This window comes from Pseudopodoces humilis, chromosome 6 (assembly GCF_049639895.1).
Source record: "Pseudopodoces humilis isolate 2021_Gansu_Grassland_sample_001 chromosome 6, ASM4963989v1, whole genome shotgun sequence".
In the NCBI taxonomy this organism is placed as follows: domain Eukaryota; kingdom Metazoa; phylum Chordata; class Aves; order Passeriformes; family Paridae; genus Pseudopodoces; species Pseudopodoces humilis.
In genome coordinates, this window is record NC_142205.1 from 67,584,255 (window position 1) to 67,606,764 (window position 22,510).

The following is a 22,510-nucleotide window of genomic DNA, read 5'->3' on the forward strand; positions in this document are numbered from 1 at the left end:
TTTTCAGTGAGTTCTGGGAAATGTTAGGGAATTCAGCAGGAGAAAACTAGTTATAGTCCAGCCTTGGAATACTTTGGTAAGAGTGTATTAAGACAAAATAAGTTTGTTAGTATTTAACACCATTTTTTCGGTTCCACAAAGTTTGTGTTTTCTATACTCCATTATAAATCAGACTTGCTTGTCCTGGTTATGTAAAAAGCTGTGAGCACTACCATTTTAAGCCAGTTTTTGTCTTGAGTCTAATACTTCAACACTTGTGCAAATAACAAACTCATGTGACCACTTTAATAAGAAAAACAAGACTTGAAAAACCCCTGAAAGCTCCACTTTAAATAGCAGGGAGTTTATATGTTGGCTTTCACTTGATGCAAAAATTATGCTTGTTTAAATGCTTCATGTGCTTGAACTAAGTATTCTCAATGAAATGTTGCCATAAAGAGACAACTGAAATTTGGTTAAAATAGACTAAGTATAGTGGTTGCATTTCTGCAGACCTGCTGGAAGTCTTGCTAGCAAAAAAATAACATTTTATCTAAAACCAGAAAGATATTTTGAAGCAATTTCATTTGAAAGAAGCTTTGTATTTCATAAAAACAAAGTGCATCATCTATTTTATTTCCTAACACAGGATGACAGTGATGTAGAGTGGAAGTTTGCTCGTTCTAAACTTTGGCTGTCATATTTTGATGATGGAAAAACATTACCTCCACCCTTCAGTCTTGTACCAAGCCCCAAATCTTTTTTCTATTTCATCATGAGGATCATTAACTTCTCTAAGTGCAGGAGGAGACGGCTACAGAAGGACATTGAAATGGGAATGGGCAACTCCAAATCAAGGGTAGGTTCTGAGATCTTTTCATAGCAGTGAAGAATTCTGTGTACATTCCAGCAGTCTTTTTTTAGTTTTAGCCTTTAATCCATGCTTCTGATGGTAGTAGAGTAATTAATCACCTCTATCAATAAATCTCTGTGTCAGACTGCCTAAACATACTGCATGAAGCAAGAAATAGATTTAATTTTTCTTGGAACAAACAAATCTAGGGAAACACAATTAAAACAAAAATTGATGAGTGTTCAAAGGTGCAAATAATTCCCACAATGAGTTACTGAATATTGATTAAAGATACTTTAAGCCTGTTTCCTCAGAACAGGATGGCTAAAATTATCAGCATTAAAAAAAAACCAAAAAAACAACAAAAACAACCAAACAACAAAGCCAACATAAAGTTCAAGGCAATCTCACTTTTTTAAAAATAGTACTCTGATACAGTAAAAGATGGAAAGATCTTCAACATGTCTAAAGAAAAAAAAAAAATGTAGCTGAATCCTAACTGTGAATTCCATAATTTACTTTAATTTTGTCTTATTTCTTCCTAGTTAAACCTTTTCACTCAGTCAAACTCCAGAGTTTTTGAATCCCACAGTTTTAACAGCATTCTCAATCAGCCAACACGCTATCAGGTGAGTAAATACAGTGATCACTGTCCTGAGTAATAGAACTGTGAGAAGGTTCTAGCAGAATTTTGTGTTTCAAGTATATTTTGCCTTCACCAGATAAAGAAAACCTCCTGTGGAAATCAAACTCTAGAATGCTTCTTGAAAAAAAAGACAGTTATTGTCCAAGCACATTATTTGAAGCATTTCAAAACTAGCTCATGCATTACTTAAAACTGGTGTTTGATGTCCCAGTTTGGAAAGTGTGAGGAGCAAACATCTGAAACTGGGGAAGGAATATCTGAAATGGGTTTTTGGGTAAGGGATGTGAAAGCTGACTAGGATGGCTGTTCCCTTCCTTTCTCAGCATGCCCCCAGAAAAGCCCCTTTGAGGCAAGTGCTTCATCTGGGGCTGTTCATTCTTCCTCTTAGGCAGATGTGACAGAGAGAGCTAAGAAAGAAAAATGAACAATGTTTAATTATATAATCTCACCTGATTATATAACTGTTTTAATCTGGCAGCAAATAATGAAGAGACTGATAAAACGTTATGTTCTGAAAGCACAAGTGGACAAAGAGAATGATGAAGTCAATGAAGGTAAGAAAGAGACTGAAATATTCAGAGGCAATTTTTTTCATGTTGTATTAGGAACCAGTATTACAGTGATGCATGGGGTTTTTGAGTGAAAAGAGGGATTATTTCTATTTCACATGTACTGAGGCTCAGATTGTAATGGAAGTATGCCCATGTCATAAAAAAGTGGAAAAGTAGGACTAAAGAAGTAAAACTGAGAAATATTATGGGCCCCATTTTACAGATAGAAAATGAAAGCACAGACATAATGCACAGAGGAAACCTGTGAAGGAGCCACTAACTATTCACACTTCCAGAGTCTTAATCAAAGCTGCAGGATCTTCCTCTCTGTCTCATTCAGCTGAACACATAATTACACACAATTCACCACTTTACACCGTGAACTAGTTGTCTTGTCTTCCTTCATAAAGCTGTGAGGAATAATCACCTGTGAAGCTGCCCATTATTAAACAAAGCTCCACAGTCAGCTGTGTGGTGATAAAAATGACAAATGTAACCTCTATTTTGGTGGGAGACCTTTCGAGAAACAGAGGATCTGAGCTCCCTGGCAGATGTGAGAGGTGCTTGCTCCAGGTGCACACCCTAACTCACCACTGGGATGAGATTATGGCAAAGTTTGTCCTCCTTCCTCCAACCTTCCAGGAATGAAACACAGGCCTGCAGTCCAACAAGGAAACTCCTGTGCTCTGGGCAGATCCCCAAACAAAAACTAGTTAGAATGTTACCAAGCAATAGAGTGATGCAGTGATGGATAGTCTGGGGTCAGAAGATTTTTACTGGCGTGGCAGCATCAGGCAGCTGTGTTTGTGGTGTGAGGGGCCTGAATGGGTTACTCAGCTCTCAGCTAAGGCAGCAAAGCTTTTGTTTTGCTCCTTACTTGCTCTCTTCTTACCTGTAACTCTGCAGCAAGAAGCAGGGGGAGCAAAAAAGATTAAATTAAATCCCCCTCAGTGCCTTGAAAAGGCAGCATTGTGCACTGACTGTTATCCTGACACTTCCCCATCCTGTGTGGCTGTACAGAGCTGTGATTGTCAGTGACAAAAGCAGAAAGGCTCCTAAAAGTGAAACCTCTCAGCATGCTGCTCTCCTGAATTCCCACTGCTTTCCTCCTGTTGCTGCTCTGTGATGTAGGAAATCATCTGCCTAGTGACTGATGAAAAGACCGTTCTGTCACCAGCAGTGCTAGCCTGATGCCACTTTTGTGTTGGCAGAGATGTGTTTAAATTAGCAAGTCATGCAGAAGAATCAGGGTTTACTGACATCATCATGGTTCTGGCTTTGGCACCAGGTTTTGTAGAGGAAGGTCCACTTTAAGCAGGGCAAGTAACCCTTGAGTTTCACTCTTCAGCTGCACAGCAAAGTGCTCTGTGTCCTGATCATCTCATTGGCACCCAAATTACAGCCCAGCCTCTGAAGACACAATTCTTGAAGTCTCCTATACCCTAAACAGAAAACATTTCTATGTACTACAACTACTTTAACAAAAGTCTAGATATTTTCCCTGTTCTGCATCACTAGAGAATTTAAGAGTCTCTTCATGTTCTTTTATTTTGTACATGACAAATCATTTCCAGAGGCAGACACTGTGTAAGAATTCACATCCCTCACACTTGCTGGAAGAACAGTATTTGAACATTTTTAAATGCTTTTGCTCTTGAACAGAATATCCTACAAGGGAAAACGTGCTGCTACTTATTACGAGCCTGGCCTTGACAGCTGTCTTTGTTTAAATGTGTTTTTTATATTTGTGTCAAATTATAACATTGTGTTAAATTGGTTGACTTTTTCTAATTCCAAGGATGTGGGTAAGGAAGAGGAGAGAGACTCAGAAGCCGTGAGTTTTACTGCCAGCTCTGCCACACTTTTCCTTTGTGATTTTGGCACATCCCTTCAGAAAAAAAACCTTTTTTTTCCTTTTCTCTCTAAAATGGGGATACTAATATTTACCAGCTGTTCAGCAGTGTTGGTGTGATTAATTCATTAACCTCTGTACAGCCCTTTGGGAATTTTTGATGTTCTGTATACACGTGGAGCACAAAGTGAGCCCCCGGTGGGCTGTTAAAATTCCTTCGGTACTGTTTAGGGATGGAGACACATCACAGAGAATGAGGAAGAGGTAAATCCTCCTGAGCCATCCTGTACCTGCTCTCATGAACATTTTGGGATGATGATCTGGAATAGGCACTGATGTGACTTAACAGAAGAGTATGGCCTGAACTTTGAACTTCGCTAACGAGTGTTTCTTTCCATTATTAATGCAGGTGAACTAAAGGAAATCAAACAGGACATCTCCAGTCTTCGCTATGAACTGTTGGAGGATAAGTCCCAAGCAACAGAGGAGTTGGCAATTTTAATACATAAACTCAGTGAGAAACTAAATCCTAATATGCTGAGATGTGAATGATTCGACAAAGGAACCGTGGCTTCGACTACAGCACAACTATTTATTGGCAATAATATTTCAGTATCTTATACTTGAAAAAAATGTATTGTAGATTTTTAGCACTAAATAACTTTATGTACAGCTTCTCTGGAATTTAGTCTTAGGAACTTTTATTAACTCACCACAAAAAGATTGCTCTCTTCATTTTAATTGTCTAAAAGCAAGAACTATCATAACATTTTTTTTTGCATTTATGCATTCAAAAGATATAATGGTATCGATTGCTGATATTTTAACAGGTTTATGACTACATGTGGAGAATTCTTTGCACTAAATTTGCAGGACAAAAAATTAACAGATACAGTGTAATACTCTGTTCCTTGCAGTGTCCAGGTACAAAATAGGATTTTTCATACTACAATAAACCAGCTAGAGATGAGTGGAGGATTACTTGGAATCTTTGTTCTTTATTAGCGGTGCTAGTAACGCGTGTAAGCCCAGAACTCATGGTTATGACCACAAGGAATTGCTGAGAACCGGGTAAGTGGGAATGCAGTGGCAGCAGCGCTGTTTAACATGTCTGTGTATGCTCGTGCCCGCACCGACCCTTTCTGAATTCAGTGTATTTACTCTGGGAAGAGTAAGGGTTTGTTTTAATTTTTTTTTTTAACTCAGACTCCGTGCAGGGCTGGAATTTTTGGCTCCGTTGTTAAATAAACCATTCCTCCCCTACGGTTCGGCAGCGAGCCCGGGATCTCCCTCAGGGCCGTTCCCAATGGAGCCGCTCCGGGGTGCTCCCCCTTTGCCCCACCCATCTCCCCGCCCTCCGCTGCACACCAGCCAATCGGAGCGCCCTTTTGGCCGATGCCCCGCCCCCCGGCGGTCCGCCCAGCCAATGGGAGGCGGGCGCCGCGCGGAGGTTGCCGCGGTGACGAGCGGCGGGCGCGCCGTGCCCGCGGGAGGGACGCGCGTCCCGCGGGAGCGATGGAGCCGAGCCTGGCACGCGTGGATTACCTGCAGGTGGGCCCGGCAGTCCCCGGCAGCGCCCCAGCACCAGGGCGAGGCGCCACGGCCCGCCCGGGGCCGAGGGGCGGCCGTGCGGCGCGGCCTGCGAGCGGCCCGAGGGGCGTCCCGGCTCTCCGGGCCCCGCTCAGGAGCATCTCTTCCATCCACAGGTGGGAGTCACGGCGCAGAAGACGATGAGGCTGCTGCCCGCCTCCGGGAAGAAGGCCACGCAGAAGGTACCGACCGCCTGGTGCTTCGCTGCCTCTCCTGTCCTATGCCTCATCCTATCGTTAATCATCTCCAGAGTTTCCTTAGGTATAGGACGTCATAGGGAAAGACTCTGCAACCCCATTTTGGGCGTTGGGAAAACCTCTTTTTGGAAAAAAAATAGGAAAAAAAAAATGAATTTGTGATCGGAAAACTTCAGAACCGGGAAGGAATTTTTGTAGTTTATGGTATTGCTGAAACCAGGAGGGAGTTCTTCCATATTTCTCTATTTTGGTTTTACTAACACTTAAGACTAGAGGAAAAAATGGCCTGAAGCTGAGACAAGGGAGATTCAGATTAGATATTTAAAAAATATTTTACTGTTAGGATGGTCAGGCATTGGAATAGGCTGCCCAGGGAGCTGGTGGAGTCACCATCCTGGGAGGTGTTTAAGAAGTGTCTGGATCTGGCAGCGGGTGCCATGGTTTAGGGGTTACAGTAATAATAACAACTTGATGGTTGTACTTGATGATCTGAAAGATCTTTTCCAACCCTGGTTCTATGAAGTACTTCTTTTCAAGATTTTCTTAATATAAGTTCAAATTAAGGAGATCTGGTTAGGGAAGCTCAATAAAAAGAACCACTTGGGATTTTTTCATTCAATAATAAAGTCTTAGTGTGAAAACACAACTCTGCCCAAATACATCTTCACCTCATGGTTGCCGATGTTTACAAGTAGAAGCAGGAGAAGGATTGTAAATGCCTGTACTTGAACTGCTGTTCAGTGTCCCACCTACAGCATTTTATATAGATCTTGAAAGTATACTCCCATATGTAATTAAGTACTCTAGAATTTTGAGTCCTTAAATATAAGAAAATATAAATTTCATAGCAGAGGGAATATTTACAATAGCATGTAGCGACAGGATGAGGGGGAATGGCTTCAAACTGACAAGAGAGTAGGTTTAGATTAAATATTAGGGAAAAATTCTTCCCTGTGAAGATGGTGAGGCACTGGCACAGGTTACCCAGAGAAGCTGTGGCTGCTCCATCCCTGCAAAGAATTCAAGGTCAGGTTGGATGGAACTTGAGCAACCTGGGATAGTGGAAGGTGTCCCTGCCCTGCAAGGGGTTGGAGTTGAATGATCTTTACGGTCCCTTCCAACCCAAACCATTCTGTGATTCTATGAATACAGGAAGAGCATTATTTAAAAACATAGGTGTAATAAAAAAATAACGTATTATACTTTTGAAGGTGGTTGTTGGAGATCAGGATGGGGTCGTTACGTGTTTTGGCATAAAAAAGGGAGAAGCTGTGGTAAGTGAAAATGTTCCATTTAAAATTTTGTATTTTAAATGTTCTTCCCAGTGAACTTTGAAAGTCCATTTTTTATTGACATGGCAAATAAGATGCCTGGACAAGGTGTCTGGGTAGAACTGTGGACTGGTGAGGGCATGCTGTTCTCATGCCTGGTCAAGTACAAGATCCTCCACAGTTAGTCAAAAATGTGGATCATCACCAAAAAAGTAATTTCTACACATTTTGCACTTCAGTAAAGTTTGGCTTAAGCCTGGGCACGTACACAGTTATTGTAATGGGACAGAAACCTGCAGAGATTCATCAAATCACCTTAGGGTTTTGGACAAACTGATTGCTTTTTATGCCCATCTCAATAAAAATTTATTTTCTTTCATGGATTTCCTACTCCAGGAAGTTCATGGTTAGCTCATAAGTATTCTACAGCAGTAGAGATAAATCAGTGTAGACTTCTGGAATAAGAATGTAACATGTGAGAGGGAGCAAGTCTGAGCTTTTCCCATGAATGAATAAATAATACTAAAGTAATGAAATCTCAATTTATGATGTTTTAAAGTTTTTTGAATTTATTTACTGATAAAATGCTTGGTTGCTCTGTGATTCTGAAGATAAATATACAGATTTTTTTTGTCTGTGTACAACCCATTGCATCTTAGGCTTGCCAGAAATTGTAAAGAAATTTCTCATCCTCTATGTTAAAAAATTACCATAATTATGATATTGTGATGATGAAAATTGCTTTTCTGTTGACAGCCAGTATTCAAGACACTGCCAGGACAAAAGATCTCCAGACTGGAGCTGGGAGGAGCTCTTAATACACCACAAGAGAAAATTTTTGTGGCTGTAGGATCTGAAGTCAGAGGTTTCACAAAAAGAGGGAAGCAGTTTCTTTCCTTTGAAACTAACCTTACTGAAAGCATCAAAGCTATGTATGTATGATATTTTGCATTTTTTTTGAAAGCTGTAGCAGATTGCTAGTTTATGATTTTATGCAATAATTTTAAGCATATTGTGTAGGTGATATTAAGTGCCAGTCCAGCTTCAGCTTGTGTTGAGACCTGTAGCAGAAATTTGGAATATCATGGAGAAGTATTGGAAGTGTAGGGGGAATTGGGAATGGTCTGGAGGTACTCACACTCAGAGCAGTGCAAAATCTATGTGAGCAGAGCTGGGGTTATTGACACAGTGTGTCCTGTCCACATAGCTCCTGGAGCAAAATCTTTTTTTGCATTGTGTTGTAAGATTCTGCCATAGACAAATCAGCATAAAAAATATAGTAATGAAATTTCTATAAAGATATTCTAAGGGATTTACCTGAAGACGAAGTAGAAATGTGAGAGCTATAGAAGCCACAGGGGTTTAATATTTATAAGTAACTCTAAAAGCTGGAACAGCTTGCAGGGCCCCATAATACCTTGTAGCTGCAAGCATAGTAAGGCGTAAAAGCATTATTCTTGCTGCAGCAAGATGCTACAGGAAGTGTTTTGTTTTCCTCAGGTACATTTCAGGAGCAGATCTCTTTCTCTGTGCAAGCTACATCTATAACCATTACTGTGACTGCAAGGACCAGCACTACTTCCTATCAGGAGATAAAATCAATGATGTTCTCTGCCTTCCTGTAGACAAAGTGAACTGCATCACACCAGTGCTGGCGTGTCAGGACAGAGTCCTCAGGGTGTTACAGGTTAAAATGCTTCCTTCTTTATGTTTTATGTGTGGATGCTATGGAATGGCACTAATTATGAAGGGAATATATATCAGCATGGCTTGAACATCATAAGGATCAGTGAATTTTGCCTTACTTAGCAGTGTTGCTGTTGGTGCATTCCCTTTCTGTTGTTTTTTTTTTTTTTAAAGGAAAATCGTTATCGTAAACTTGCAAAAAATGAGGATTAATAAAACCACTGTAAACAGGCTTTGGAATTCGTAGATGGAAGTAGATGACAAATTGGTCCCTTCTAACTAAAAGTGCTCACATACACATTTGATTTCCTGAAGTCTGTATCACTTTGGGAATTCTTGCTCTTATAAATTACTGTTGTGACAAGTCTTGAGTGATACTAAGTGGTTTAACATATTAAATTGCCAGATGAGTTCCTGGATCATTTTTAATGATAACAACACATTTCAAGAGTCCTATGTTTTATTTCTACAGACTTCACCCTGGTTTTGGCTTAGAAGTGGTATTCCCATAGGAGTTTGAATAAGTAAATCTTACCTTTTAGTGTGATCCATAACAATTTTATCATTGTGGGGCTTTGATTTGGTAAGCAGCTTTTGGTATGCAGTGTTTTGGGGTTGTTCTTTTCCTGTTGTTTTGGTTGTGTTTTTTTTAACAAATTGATTTAAGATTGTTCTCTCTGTCTTCAGGGATCTGATTTGCTGTATGAAGTAGAACTTCCTGGACCACCTACGGTTCTTGCTCTGAGCAATGGAAATGGGGGTAACAAGATTTTGAATGTACACATAATTATTAATACTATTTTACTATATTTTAAAGATTTTGTAGCTTGTCTTTGTTATTTTGTCTTGATATTTAAGCTGATGTTAAAAGCGCAGCAGAAAAGTGACTATGTGAGGTAATTTTTCTACCTGTAAATACACACAGAGATATGACTGTTTTAGACCTGTCTTACAACACTAGTGCGATCTGAAGGGTCTCATTGTGTAAAAACAAACTGGACTTTTGGGGGCCATGTGCAGGTTTTGGGTTTGTGTTTGTCTTACATGTGGATTTCCATAACTGGAATACATGGACAGACGAGAATATTGAGTAGAGCTAACATAAACTAAGACTGGAAGGTTCAAACTTAAAATAGTTTGGTCATCCTTCTTGCTAATCTGCTCTAACCTCATAGAAATCGCTTTAGGGTGTTAATCTGGTGCTTAATTTAGTTTCAGTTAGATTGTGGGACAACCATACAGAGCTGGTTTGGAAAAGTAGTTCTTAATTGCTGAAATTTTGGCACAACATTAACTGCTGGGTGTTTGTTCTGAAAGGATTTCTCAGTTTTTCTTCTGTCAAGTCCATTTAGTAGCCTTTATACTTCAGCCTAATTTTGCCGAAATACGTAGTCATAGATTCTGACTGGTTTTTAGGCAGAGCTCCAGTGCAGGGTGCAGCCAAACACAGAACAGTGATAGCCACAAGGAAATGATCGAGATGGGTGCAGTTTTCATGGATTTGTTTTCAGGTTTGAAGCCTGACAGTTCTGTTGCACATGCACACTAGTGATGTGTTTCCTTTTCCCATGGGCTGCAGAGTGTAACTGCACAACATTTTGAAGTTGGTGTGCGTGATTGTATCAAAATTGTATTTGTATTAAATTCAGTTCATTGTATTAAATTCAGTTTCTGTGTTTAGGTGATTCTGGGGAAGAAGTTGTTTATGGGACTTCTGATGGGAAATTGGGTCTCACCCAGATTACTGGTACCAAGGCAATACCAAGGTGGGAAATTGGAAATGAAAAGAAGAGAGGAGGTATGTGTCTCAATTTCTCACTCTTTAGCTTTCTAGCATACCTGAGGCTTTGCTAAGAGTAAGGTAATCAGGAAATCTTATTCACAGATAACTTTGGAGGCATATTGTGATTATGTCAGTATGTGATATTAATATGACTAAGGTCTCTTTAATTCTTCTGATTTTCTGGAAAATAATTTTAATCAGTTTGTCTTGCTTTGGGTTTTGTGCTCGTATTATTCAGAATTTTCAGAATTTTAGCAAGCTTTTGCTTTTACACTATTTTTTTTAAGTTGCATTTGGAAAACTGTTGATTAAAATATGATTGATTGAGATGTTTATAATTTTTCTATTTCTAAGTGTGGGTATATTTGGCAAGTGTACCTGCAAAACTTACCAGATATTCTGTTGTTTTAAGGTCTCTAAAGAGTCATAATAAAGGGTTTTGTCTGAAGGTGAAAAATGTCTCTATAATAAGGAATCAAAACTTTCCCAGTTTTAGCCTTGGTGTGCTGCTTCCGGAACATCTGTTAGCTCATACTGCTTTGTGAAGGAGAAGGTCAGGAATGGAATGTATAAATACATTTTTATTTGATTATGAGAGTTATCACCACAGTATATTCTTAAAATGCTTCTTAGTATGTCCTTAATCTTTCTATGAAATATGGAGCCACAAAAGCTCCTTGAACCTGAAGCACAGGGGTGCACAGAGGACTTCAGCCCCAAGGACTCATCCAGAAATCTCATTATTAACACCTTAAAAGCTGGCCAGGAGTCTCTTCCTGTGTAACTGAGTCTTTACATATATTTACATAAACTGGCCTTTATATTATTGTATCATAAACTAATAAAGATAAAGCAAATAGCTTTGTTTTCTTTTTCATTAGGTATTCTGTGTATTGATAGTTTTGACATTCTGGGAGATGGAGTTAAGGAATTACTTGTTGGACGAGATGATGGAATGATAGAGATTTATAACTTTGAGAGTGCTGATGATCCTGTGCTTCGACACGATTATGTAAGTCCTCATTCTTCATACACTGCTGGAAAAAAAGACATAAATTAAAAATAAAAATCTGTATTTCAAAAACTTACATGATCCTTACTGCTAAAAGATGTGGTTTGTTTTTAATTTAAGAGGTTTGTAACGTTGCCAATATGAACTTGAAATCAGCATGGTAACATGCAAGAACCAGAAAGTGAAGTAGTTGTGATTTGAGCAAAAATCAAAATAATGTAGAGAGTATATGTTAAAGTTTTGGCTTACTTGATTGTTGGGTGAAACCTAATACAGAGTTGCTCTCTGAGTGAAAAAAATTAGAGTTTTGTGTACAGTCTGTGATTTACAGGCTAATAAATGGAAGCTGCCAGGGCTTCACTGAGCATAATTACTTTGGTTATCAATTATTTAAAATGGTAATTGGATCCAGAGGGATCATTTCAGTCAGATTGCTAATTTCTGCTGGAAAAACACTGTCTGACAGTGTTTTGCTTTCAGCTCTGCAATGTGTTTGCTGTGTGGAGTAGAATCTTCTAAAAACTTCTAAAATGGGTGCAGTGATATTTTTCCTCTTCTTGAATGTGTTTATTTGAAGGCTTTATCAGAGAGCATTGCATCAATCCAGGGTGGCTGTGTGGGAAAAGATGGCTATGATGAAATTTTAGCAGCAACATACTCAGGTAAGCCTCTTATCATTGACACAATAAATGCCATGTGTGTGGTGAGGTGATGAAACGAAGCAGGTTATGTTGTTAGTGCAAGTCACATCTCTTAAAATTTTGTGTTGAAAAGATCTCTTCTGATTTAATATTTACACTTAAAAAACAAGGTTTCCTACACTTAAACTGTGGGGATTTTATATTTTAAGCTATTCATCATGTGTAACACAGTGACTGGCTATATTTTGGTATAAACTGCTGCCTTATTGTGAGGAATTAATGTGTATGTCTTAAGGAATTAGTTATGGTTTTTTAATATATGTGAAAAATGTTGATATACAAACATGTTTTTCTTTTATTTTTCTGTCTTTTACACGATTTCATTCCTTTTCAGCTTCACAGTGCTTTAAATGGGGTTGATTCTGATTTTAGCTCCCCCATGTGAGGCATCTCAGCAGCTCCTCTGTAAGACTTGAGCTATTGGCTTGTGTGCGACAGATGCCATGATAAACATGCTGCATATGTCAGCTGCTGGGAGCTAAAATATTGCTAGTTCTCTCTCTCTTTGGTTACATTCAGTGCTAAAATTTAACCTATTGAAACTTCTTGTAATGAAAATCATGTCATTTTGGCAAGATAGAATCCTCAGTCAGTTCCTGAGAAATAATGGTGTTCCGAGTACTTCTTCTAAACACTTTTGAGTGATCAGAAGACCCTTACACCTGACCTCATATGAACTGTTTGGTATGGCCACAGTACTGTTGCAGCCTAAGTCCTTTGTGGCTTCTTTTAGTGGGAATGTTATAAAGATCCATAGATCATAGAAGAAAGGGAAAAAGTGAAAGCCCACATTCCCCTGTGGGCTTTCAAAGGTGAATTCTGCTAGGATGTGCACTAGACTGATTTTGGCAGGGAACCAGAGCTATGAACACCTATTCATTTCCTGCATATCATGCCTGAGGTATCAGAATATAATCAATTAGTATATGCTTTTATAAATAGTAATTTAGTAAGCAAAAGTATAACTTTTTTCAAGCAGCAGCATCCAACCTGTAAGCCCACTTAGCAGCATCCAGTTTGCTATAAACACATTGCACAGCTTTCATTTTGTTTTCAGTACTGCCAGTAATTCAAGGTTTTGTCAGAAAAAGAGAGGTGAGAAAAAATCCGAATGCTCAGTTAAAAACTGTGAAAGAAGAATTTATTGCTCAAAGTATTTCATGAAAAAAAAAGAGTAATGATTTCCAATTTAAGAATGAAACACATAAAAAATTATGTGTTTAGGATTAATCCTCAGAAAAGGATTAAATTGGGCTCAATTCTCTCTACCCTGTGTGGAACAAACATCACACATACAATAGCTGAGTGTAGAATTTTCTTTTTAGCTTATAAGGAATGTAAACTTCATATATTGGTTTAGGCTGGCTGACAGGACTGACTACAGAACCTGTCCATAGAGAAGGTGGATCAGGTGAAGAACTAAAATTAAGTCAAGAAATGCAGAGCAAGATTTCATCCTTAAGGTAATTGTGCTAGAAAGAAATTTAAATGGAAGAATGGAAATGTTAAAATCTGAAATGTCCTCTCTCCTTCCTATCTCACTGGAATTTCTTTACTATTAATATATCTAGAAGTAGAATCAAACCTTTTCAAAGTAGAAATGAATAGCAGCCTCATTTCACGGTCGTTTTCTATCTTGCCTTCACATGATGATGTGTTACTGCTTTCTGCCTCAGTATCAGCAAGATAAGATTCCTTTCTTCCTTGTTGCTCTGTAGCTTCTAAATGATGGCAGGAAAGAAGTCACTACCATATTATTCAAAATGCATTGTACTCTTGAAGGAAAAAGATTGTCCTTTCCTGTGTCTCAAAAACCTCTTTTGTCAGGGAACATGTAAAATCCACGTGTCCATGTGACAGAGTTTATATTTTATCTTTGCTAAGTATGTCAAAGGGGAGTCATCAGTCACTTCTGGCTGGAAAGTTGAGGACAGGAGATAAACAGGATTGCCTTGCAAGTTTAAAATACTTAAATTTTAGGGTAGCTCTATAGCTGCCTTTTTTAAAGACATTATGAGTGGTTTCCCTTTTCTAGGAATGAATTGGAACAATTGCAGATAAAAGTACATCAGGAGCGGGAGAAATACCATCAGTCCTCTCAATCCAGCACTGCAGTTTCCTCAGTACCTGCCTTCAGTGTGAATGACAAATTCACACTGAACAAGGATGATGCCAGCTACAGCCTCATCTTGGAGGTGCAGACAGCCATCGATAATGTCCTGGTGCAGGTCAGTGGGGCTTTGTTCTTGTTGGTTTTCTTGATGCATAAAAAAACCACTCAGAACTTTTCTAGTTCAAAAAGCCAAGTTACAGCCTCTTAAGGACATGTTTGTTAGGGAACAAGTACAATAAATTTGTGCTGAGAAGAGCAATGTTACCTTACCAAAATAGACCAAAGTGCCTGCTGTAACAGAAGATTTCTTTATAATTTAAGTGTTTGCTTTTGCATGTCCTTATTTAAACACCAGTTAAATGAGTTGCACATCCTCACTCGCCAATTAAGTGCCTTCTGTAGTGGAAAATTAATTTCAGAATGTTATGGGCCACCTGTTCACTTTCAGTGTGGAATAGCATCTGATTTGTGTGCAGCTGGGGAGAAATACTCCTGGCCATCACAGCAACCTTAATTAATTATTCCTCTTACTGTATCAGCTGAAATTAAGGCCATCTTTGGTAGTCAGAAAAGTAGCAGTACTAGATTACCTTCTTTTGGGAAATGAGTGAAGAGAAAAATGTGACAAGGAGGAATTTAGGAGATGACTTTTCTATAACAAATGGGAAAGAAGTACTGCAAGATTTTATTTTTCACTTAATCAGATCACAGATCACTTACAAGGATCACAGAGCAATGCTAAGCTACAGCTAATTTGCCACTGTATAATATCAGATGTTTCCGTAGCTAAATCAGAAATAATGAAATTGTTTGATCTACCTTTCATGTCTGAAAGACAGTTGCAGATTTTACACTAAGGTTGTGGCAAGCTAACGCCTCAGGAGTTCGGGATTCTGTAAGGGAATAACAGAAAGATCATCATGTTACTCCAGGATTAAGTAGTAAGCTGCATGTCTATTAGGCTTTTGCCTCTGAGATGAAGCAATCTCCTTGCCTCTCCCTTATTGCAAAGATTGATGACAGAGGATAAATGCACTTGGAGCTACTCAGGGACATAAGCTCTTTATTTTTCCTTCCTCCTCTGTTCTGCAGAGTGACGTCCCACTAGACTTGCTGGACGTGGATAAAAATTCTGCCGTTGTTAGTTTTAGCAGCTGTGATTCTGAGGTGAGTGAAACAGAGGAGGTGTTGGCTGTAGAGATGGCACAATGGAAACTCTTAATACTGTGTAGTAAAAATAGAACTTGGATTTATATATCCCTGATTTAAAATACATTCAGTTAGACTCCTCAATGTGGAGAGCACAGCTTCATTAGAGATACTGCAGAATTAGGAGTTAATTAGGAGGTCCTGCATAAGGCAAACATAATTATGTGCAAAAATATCTGCTGTCTTCCTTTTTTTTTTGTTCCTGAGGAGGATTGTGAGAGACACATTCAGTATTGCTCTCTTCTCTGGGTTTCATGGACTCCTGTACATTTACATCCAAATAATTTAGGTGAAGAATGTTACATTTCTTACTAAGTTAATTTCTAAAAAATATCTTCAGAATGTGACAGTTCTGCTGTTTGGGGATTAAAATGTTCGTGTTCCTTTTTTTTTTATGTATAATAACTACAGACTTAAATAGTTACAGAATTACTACTGACACTGAGGGCCAGGGAAAAAAATCCAGAAACTACCTTAGGATTTATGAAAATCTTCTGTAAAATCTTTTCCCTTCTAACAGTACTTTATTTTAGTTTTAAGAATTGAATTTGCACATCATTGTTCTGCCCTGGAGCACCCAGAAATCAGCTTTTTATTTTAGGTTTTGTGCCATTTATGATGATTAACTTAGAGCTTTTTGGGGTGTATTTTCTTACTGATCCTGCTTTTGTTTTTGAATGTTGAACTAATTTTTCAGATGAATGGGACAGGCTGACATGCATTTTCCAGATGAAAACTAGATGTCTATGTAATCTTTGTTGAGATATTAAAAAGAGGCTTTGGTTGTGTTCTCCTTATAGAGATATTTTATTTTTTTTTTTAACTCTATGATAATTAAAGCTAATTGGAACATTCAGGAGAACCAAGGGTTGCTTTTTCGTATTTAACTCTTGTCAATAGCTGTACATGCATTGCAAAAACTTCACTGCAACATATCCACAGTTAAAACAGACCAATAGAAATTTTGTGAATCCACATTCCTATTTTGTATTATTTTCCTGTTAAGGTTTTTTCTTTTTTTTTTTTCCCTTTTTTCAGCCAAATAGCAACTTTCTTCTTGCAACTTACAGATGCCAAGCAAATACTACAAGACTTGAACTTAAGGTAAAATCCTCAAAAATATGTTCCATAAAATTAATGCTTAGTCCTGCTTTGGAATGGAGAATTCTCCACGTGGATCAGTCTAGTTTCTACTGCTGCTTGTTTCCTGAGACCTTCTAATTCAGGGCTTGTGTTCCTTTTTATTTGTCTTCAGGATTTCTAAGGGCTTCTAAAAGTATGTCACAGGATAGCCTGGGGTCTTTTTGAGTGTCCCAAAGATGAAAGCAGTGGGGACACCACAGATTGGGAAAATACAGGATTCTGAAGGCAACACGTGGAAATCAAAGCTGAGGGAGGTGTGGGAAAGAAAGCTCTGGCACTGTTTATCCTCTGAGGTGTTTGAAGGAAGTTACATTGGGAACTAGCAAGAGAATATAGACTCAGTTTATGTTTTGGAGAGGAAGAAAATCCTGTCATCCCATGCTTATTATACTTAAAGGCATGTGGGCGTTTTGGAGTTTATTTTTGAGGATCCACCAAATTCACACATTTTATGGCAACCACCACGAGAAATAATGAAGGAAATCCTGGTTAGGAAAGTGCTGAGCATGCACACTGGCATGAGGTCTTCTCTTTTTTACTGCAGCCTCCTAATCTGATACATGTTCACATAAAACTCTAAATTTTGAGCCTTTTTAATTTAACTGATCAGAAAACGAGTTAGAGTGTTATTTTATTAATATTTAATTCATCTAATACAGCAGCGCTTCACTGGACTATGCTCCATTTAGTTTTAAAATTCTGCTTTATTTATAGTGGCACTACAAGTAAATATAGTACTCTAAATATTCTTTGAAATACTAGAGGCTTTCTTTGAATATAGATTTCTTTGAATATATATAGAGTTCTTTGAATATAGATTCATTTATTTGAATATAGACTTTGAAGATTTACTAAATTTCCAAGCAGTGGTAAAAGAATCTTTTCCCTTTTCTTCTTTTCTGTGGGTCCTTCTTTCCCCTCTGCAGGTTCGCTCGATTGAAGGACAGTACGGGACACTTCAGGCATATGTAACTCCCAGAATTCAACCAAAAACCTGTCAAGTTCATCAATATCAAATTAAGCCACTTTCACTTCACCAGAGAACTCATTCTATTGACCAGGACAGGTATGTGCAAAGAAAAATCAATGCCTTTTTCACTTGGGAAAAATGACACAAGCCAGCTGAAACATTTGCTCTGTAAACTTAAGTATGCAATTTCTAACCCCTAACCTACACTTTTGAGCCTGTAGTTCCATTTCATGGATTTCTTAATAGAAATTATGGATTAAAAGAGTTCCTTGCCGTTCTTGTTTTGGGACTATTTTATGTTGTACTGCCCTGGGTTATAGTTCAGCCCCATGTGTTCGTGAGCTGAGGGTGTGGTAGAAAGGAAACTTTCCTCCGTAGGTAACTGTGTCTTTTCAGTTTCAGCCTCATTCTCTGCTCCACCCTTTTCCTCTAATTTTTTTCTCACAACTAACTTGGCCCCAAAACTGAGCCAAGACTTTTTTTTTTCACCTTTATTTCTCTATTATAGGAAGTTTAGTATTTTACAGTTTCTGATGGATTTTTGCCTGTCTTCAGCTAACATCTCGTGTTGCCTCCAAGGATTTGCTTATTCAAACCAAAACTGAAAGACTGAAGGGAGGATACCAAAGGCTTCAGTGTGCAAATGAGCTCCACTATCCACTATGTTCTTGATAAAAATGCTACATCTGGGGTTTACAGCATTGGGAGGCTCTTGAGGCTCTGTCTTAGTCATATTTGCTCTTGTCAGTTATTTACCTTTGCCCTGAATTTCAGGTTTAACAAGTTGCAATGGAACATCAAAACCTTCCAATTTGGTTTTTTTTTTTTTTAGATCTGACATGCCTTGTGGGAGGTGAAACTTCAATGTGCATGGAGCTTTGCATTTTCAAGTACAAAAAAACAGCTGTATTCTGCAATATGTATCTGTACTTAGGGAGAGACCTTATTTTTTACAGGGTGTTGATTAAAAGGAAACCACCAGGTGGAACTAAACTTTTTTTACATGGACAGTGTCCCTCCTTCTTAACTATTAACTGTGCTTTTTCTCTTTTAATTTCACAATGTCCCAGGCCCATGAATACACTGATGCTCAAAGGCCAGTTCAGTTTTGCTGAAATTCACTCCTGGGTTGTGTTTTGCTTGCCTGAGGTGCCTGAAAAGACTCCTGCTGGAGAGTGCATCACCTTTTATTTTCAGAACACTTTCCTGGGAACGCAGCTTGAAAGTACCTACAGGTAAAATACGATTACTAAGCCTAGTGCACGCATGTGTGTTCAAGTTTATTTATTTAAAATTTTTCTTCTTTTATAGAAAAGGTGAGGGATATTTTAAATCTGACAACATCTCTACAATATCCATCCTCAAAGATGTGCTTTCCAAAGAGGCCACCAAAAGGAAGATTAATCTCAACATATCGTATGGTAAAAATTCTTCTCCATTTTGTTGTCCTTCAGTTCATTTGTTATTCCCAGAAGTGGAATATGTAGTACTCATTTACTTGCTGGGGTTTTTTTTTACTCCCTGCTAGATGTAAATGAAGAATCTGTGAGGCACACATTAAAGCTTATCCACCCTAAATTAGAGTATCAGCAGCTGCTGGCCAAGAAGGTTCACTTAATAGATGCTTTGAGAGTAAGTATTGAACTCTTGGGGTTTGATTTTTAATTGGGGGCTGTTATGCTGTCAGATACCAAACCATGGCTCAAGTCAGGTGTGTGTCATGTGGGGATCTGTTCCCTTTCTGTTACCTTAAATAAAATTAAATCAAATTGAAGCATGTATTTTAGGTGTCTAGGAGACAAATTTCTTGAAGGAAAAGTCTCTTTTTTTGCTATATAACTAGTGAACAGCACGTAGGATTACTGAAGATGCTTAAATTGGATGGCAGAAGGGCAGCCAGCTTTATCATCTACTGTTCTCTCCTAGCCTGCTGTTATTTTCCAGCTCCTTCTGCCCCTTTTTCCACTAACATTTACACTTCTTTAGATCATCCAGGCCAGATGCAACTTCTTTGCTTTGGAACTTCGTCCCAGTGTCTCATAATTTCTGAATCATCTGCTTTTGAATCTTTTGCCTAATACCCTCCTCAATAGCCTTTGTGAGGTACCAGATAGGCAGCTTGTCTCAGTTCTTTTTCCAACAACCAGGATTTTCCTGTCAAAAGCTCACCATCATCAAGTTGGTATTTTTTATTTAAAGGGAGGGGAGGTGAAAGTGTTCAACCAGTTCTCTCTTGTCCTTCTGGGGGAATCAGACTTGTCAGAGCTCTTTAGAAAAGCTGGCTACCAGTGAGAACAGTGAAAATCTTTATTATCACTAAAAGGGTTTTACTTGGGCTTGATTTGGCAAACCAGGGATGTAAAAAACAGTAGAGAATTTATTCTTAATGCATATTGTTTGTGCAATAATAATGGTGTTGTACTTCCTGCTTGTTTTAGACAGCAAATCTTCAATAAATTTTTTGGTCACTCATTTTTTTGATGATAACTTATTGACAGGCAGTAAAATAATCTAATGATTGATGAAAGCAAACTCACAGTGCACAACATAATTACTTCTTGTCTAGAACAGAAGTTCTTTTCTCTGGAGGATGAAAAGATCTATACTACCAACCATCCCAAATTGGTCTGCTGATAGACTGAGGCTTTTTAGAAGAAGCCTTCAAAACTTTTTGCTGTCACAAATTGAGTGATACTTTCAGAGTTTACTTTTATCTTCAGACTTCACTGCGTGCTACACTTTTTTTAGGAATTCACTTATTCTAAAAATGAAGGTATGGTCAAGGTTTGAGTCTGTATGGTCTACTCCTGTTCTGGCTCAGAGCTGGAAGCTGTAATACACAGGATTTTGAGAAGCCAGTCTATAAAGTGACATCTGGCATTTCATTAGAAGAAAATGAGGCTCTCTGAAAATAACATTTCCTATTATAGAAGGGGATTGTCTTCCCTTTGAAGTACTTCCTTCTGACATATCTAAGCTTAATTTCTTCTTACCTGCTATTGTGATAGTTACCTGCTGTTAGCTCTCACCATTTTAAACTGTCTTTGAGGAATTACAAGTTCATGAAGGCAACGTGGACTTCCTGCTCCCAAAATACCGCAGCATTTTGGAAGAGGCAGATCAGCTGCTTGAGGAATACAAGAGACAACCTGCACATCTCGAGAGACTTTATGGTTTGTTGACAGTTCAGCTTTATTTAAATGGGGCTTAATGTCCAGAGACGTGCCTAAAATAGACAGCAGCTTATATTTAGATGATTCTTGTCTTTATGGACATGGTTAAAGATGGTGTTCAAATTCAGGATGGAATTTAGGAATGTATAAAAGTTAAGTGGCTTGGATTTGTTTACAAGTAAACCATTGTTTAAAACAATGAAGTTAAGTCTTCTAACAACTGCAATACTTGATACATAATCAGGAGTTAAAAGTGGAGATACCTCCTACTGAAAACAAACTAATTTCTGGAATTTTACCTTTACAGGTATGATCACAGATCTCTTCATAGATAAATATAAATTTAAAGGCACCAACGTGAAAACCAAAGTTCCTCTCCTTCTGGAAATTTTGGATGGCTGTGATCAAGATGGATTGATCGCTTTTTTTGATGCTGCCTGACAAGGAAAAAGCAGAGTAATTTTTCTGCTTTTAACCAAGGCATTTCAGTATCAAGTCAAAAACACTTTTTTGTTGTACTGTCAGCTCTTATGTTTTATTCTTATTTATTTTCATATTGGATACAGTAGTAAACTTCATACAACTTGTTGTGTATGTTAACTGTATGCAGAGGTTTTATGTACAGTGTTAATAGCTCAAGAAAGATCAGATGTAAATACCAAAAATCCTTTTGGCAAAAATGTTTTCACTACTCTTTAAGATGACATGGAGCAGCCTGTCCCCCAGCTGCAAGAATGGATGAAGAAACTTGTTTCCAGAGACTTGGACAGATTTGGAAGAAATCTGTGTGTTTAAACTGTACCTAACTTAGTTTTCCCTGTTGTGTTGAGAATGTAGTGTGAGAATCTCACCAGACTTGATGTGGCTGGTGTGTGCAGAGAGGGGGGAACTCTGAATTTTAGACTGATGATAGCTCCATTTAAAGACACATTTGTTTAGGAATGGATGGCATTAAACTTCTCAGTGCTTCTCCAGCCTCTCTGTGCTTCATTTCAAAACTCTACCTACTTTCTCACTTGGTTTTATTTAAAATTAAAAGAGATGAAGCAGCCAGGGGAGACAGAGATCTGTTTGCAAGTGAAAAATATCAACTCCATTGGAAGTGATGTAGAATCATCAGTGGGGGAAGGGACCTTGAAGATCAAGTCCAACCATCAAGTTGCCATTATCACTGTAACCCCCTAAACCACATCCCCCAGCACCATATCCAGACACCTCTTACACACCTCCAGGGATGGTGACTTCCCTAACATTGATATTTTTTTACCCAGTTCTCTCATTTGAGAGTGGTGAGGCCCTGGCACAGGTTGCCCGGAGAAGCTGTGGATGCCCCATGGCTGGAAGAGCTCAAGGCCAGGTTGGATGGGGCTCTGAGCAGCCGGGTCTAGTGGAAGGTGCAGCATGGTTGGAACAAGAGAACCTTTGTGGTCTGCGATTCTTTGATAACCGAAATCTCCCCTGTCTCGCCCTGGGGCCATTTCCTCTTGTCCCCTCGCTGCGGGCACCTCATTACGCCCTCCTTTCAGAGAGCTGTACAGAGGGATGAGGTCTTGCCCCAGAGCCTCCTTTTCTCCCGGCTAAACCCCCCACAAGCTCCCGGGAAACCTTCACGAGCCTGGCCGGGCAAGCTCCAGCACGTTTCCCACGCACGTTGCCCGGCGGGAACGCCCGAGGCTCTTCTCCCCCTCCTTTGGGCGGGTGCGGGGCCTGGCGTCCCCGGCCGCCGCGCTCCCTCCCCGCGGGCTGCCCGCCCTCCGCGTCCGCCCGTGTCTGTCTGTCCG

At 38.9% G+C, this 22,510-nt stretch overlaps 2 protein-coding genes across 2 annotated transcripts in view; both read left to right on the plus strand.

The window, feature by feature from the left end:
* TRPC3 (transient receptor potential cation channel subfamily C member 3) overlaps positions 1-4,833 on the plus strand; it is a 32,765-nt gene extending 27,932 nt beyond the window's left edge. The window contains exons 9-12 of the mRNA XM_005530896.3: positions 629-838; positions 1,378-1,461; positions 1,957-2,032; positions 4,291-4,833. Of these exons, the coding sequence (XP_005530953.1) occupies positions 629-838; positions 1,378-1,461; positions 1,957-2,032; positions 4,291-4,433 (513 nt within the window). The 3' untranslated portion in view covers positions 4,434-4,833. The remainder of the gene's footprint in view (positions 1-628; positions 839-1,377; positions 1,462-1,956; positions 2,033-4,290) is intronic.
* A 437-nt stretch (positions 4,834-5,270) lies between these two features.
* Positions 5,271-21,624, plus strand: BBS7 (Bardet-Biedl syndrome 7). The gene is made up of 19 exons (XM_005530898.3): positions 5,271-5,432; positions 5,588-5,653; positions 6,880-6,942; positions 7,696-7,871; positions 8,440-8,626; positions 9,313-9,385; positions 10,307-10,423; positions 11,290-11,420; positions 11,998-12,082; positions 13,482-13,584; positions 14,157-14,349; positions 15,327-15,401; positions 16,482-16,547; positions 17,513-17,652; positions 18,627-18,791; positions 18,868-18,977; positions 19,085-19,188; positions 20,606-20,729; positions 21,037-21,624. The coding sequence occupies exons 1-19, from the start codon at positions 5,277-5,279 to the stop codon at positions 21,168-21,170; spliced, it is 2,268 nt and encodes a 755-aa protein (XP_005530955.2). The 5' UTR covers positions 5,271-5,276; the 3' UTR covers positions 21,171-21,624.
* Positions 21,625-22,510: the final 886 nt, after the last annotated feature.

Excerpts from the sequence above, each read along its gene's own strand:
- BBS7 (XM_005530898.3), top strand. The coding sequence starts at position 5,277 with ATGCCCCGCCCCCCGGCGGTCCGCCCAGCCAATGGGAGGCGGGCGCCG. Across the intron at positions 17,653-18,626 it reads CATTCTATTGACCAGGACAG|GCCCATGAATACACTGATGC; the intron begins GTATGTGCAAAG and ends ACAATGTCCCAG. Across the intron at positions 18,792-18,867 it reads CAGCTTGAAAGTACCTACAG|AAAAGGTGAGGGATATTTTA; the intron begins GTAAAATACGAT and ends CTTCTTTTATAG.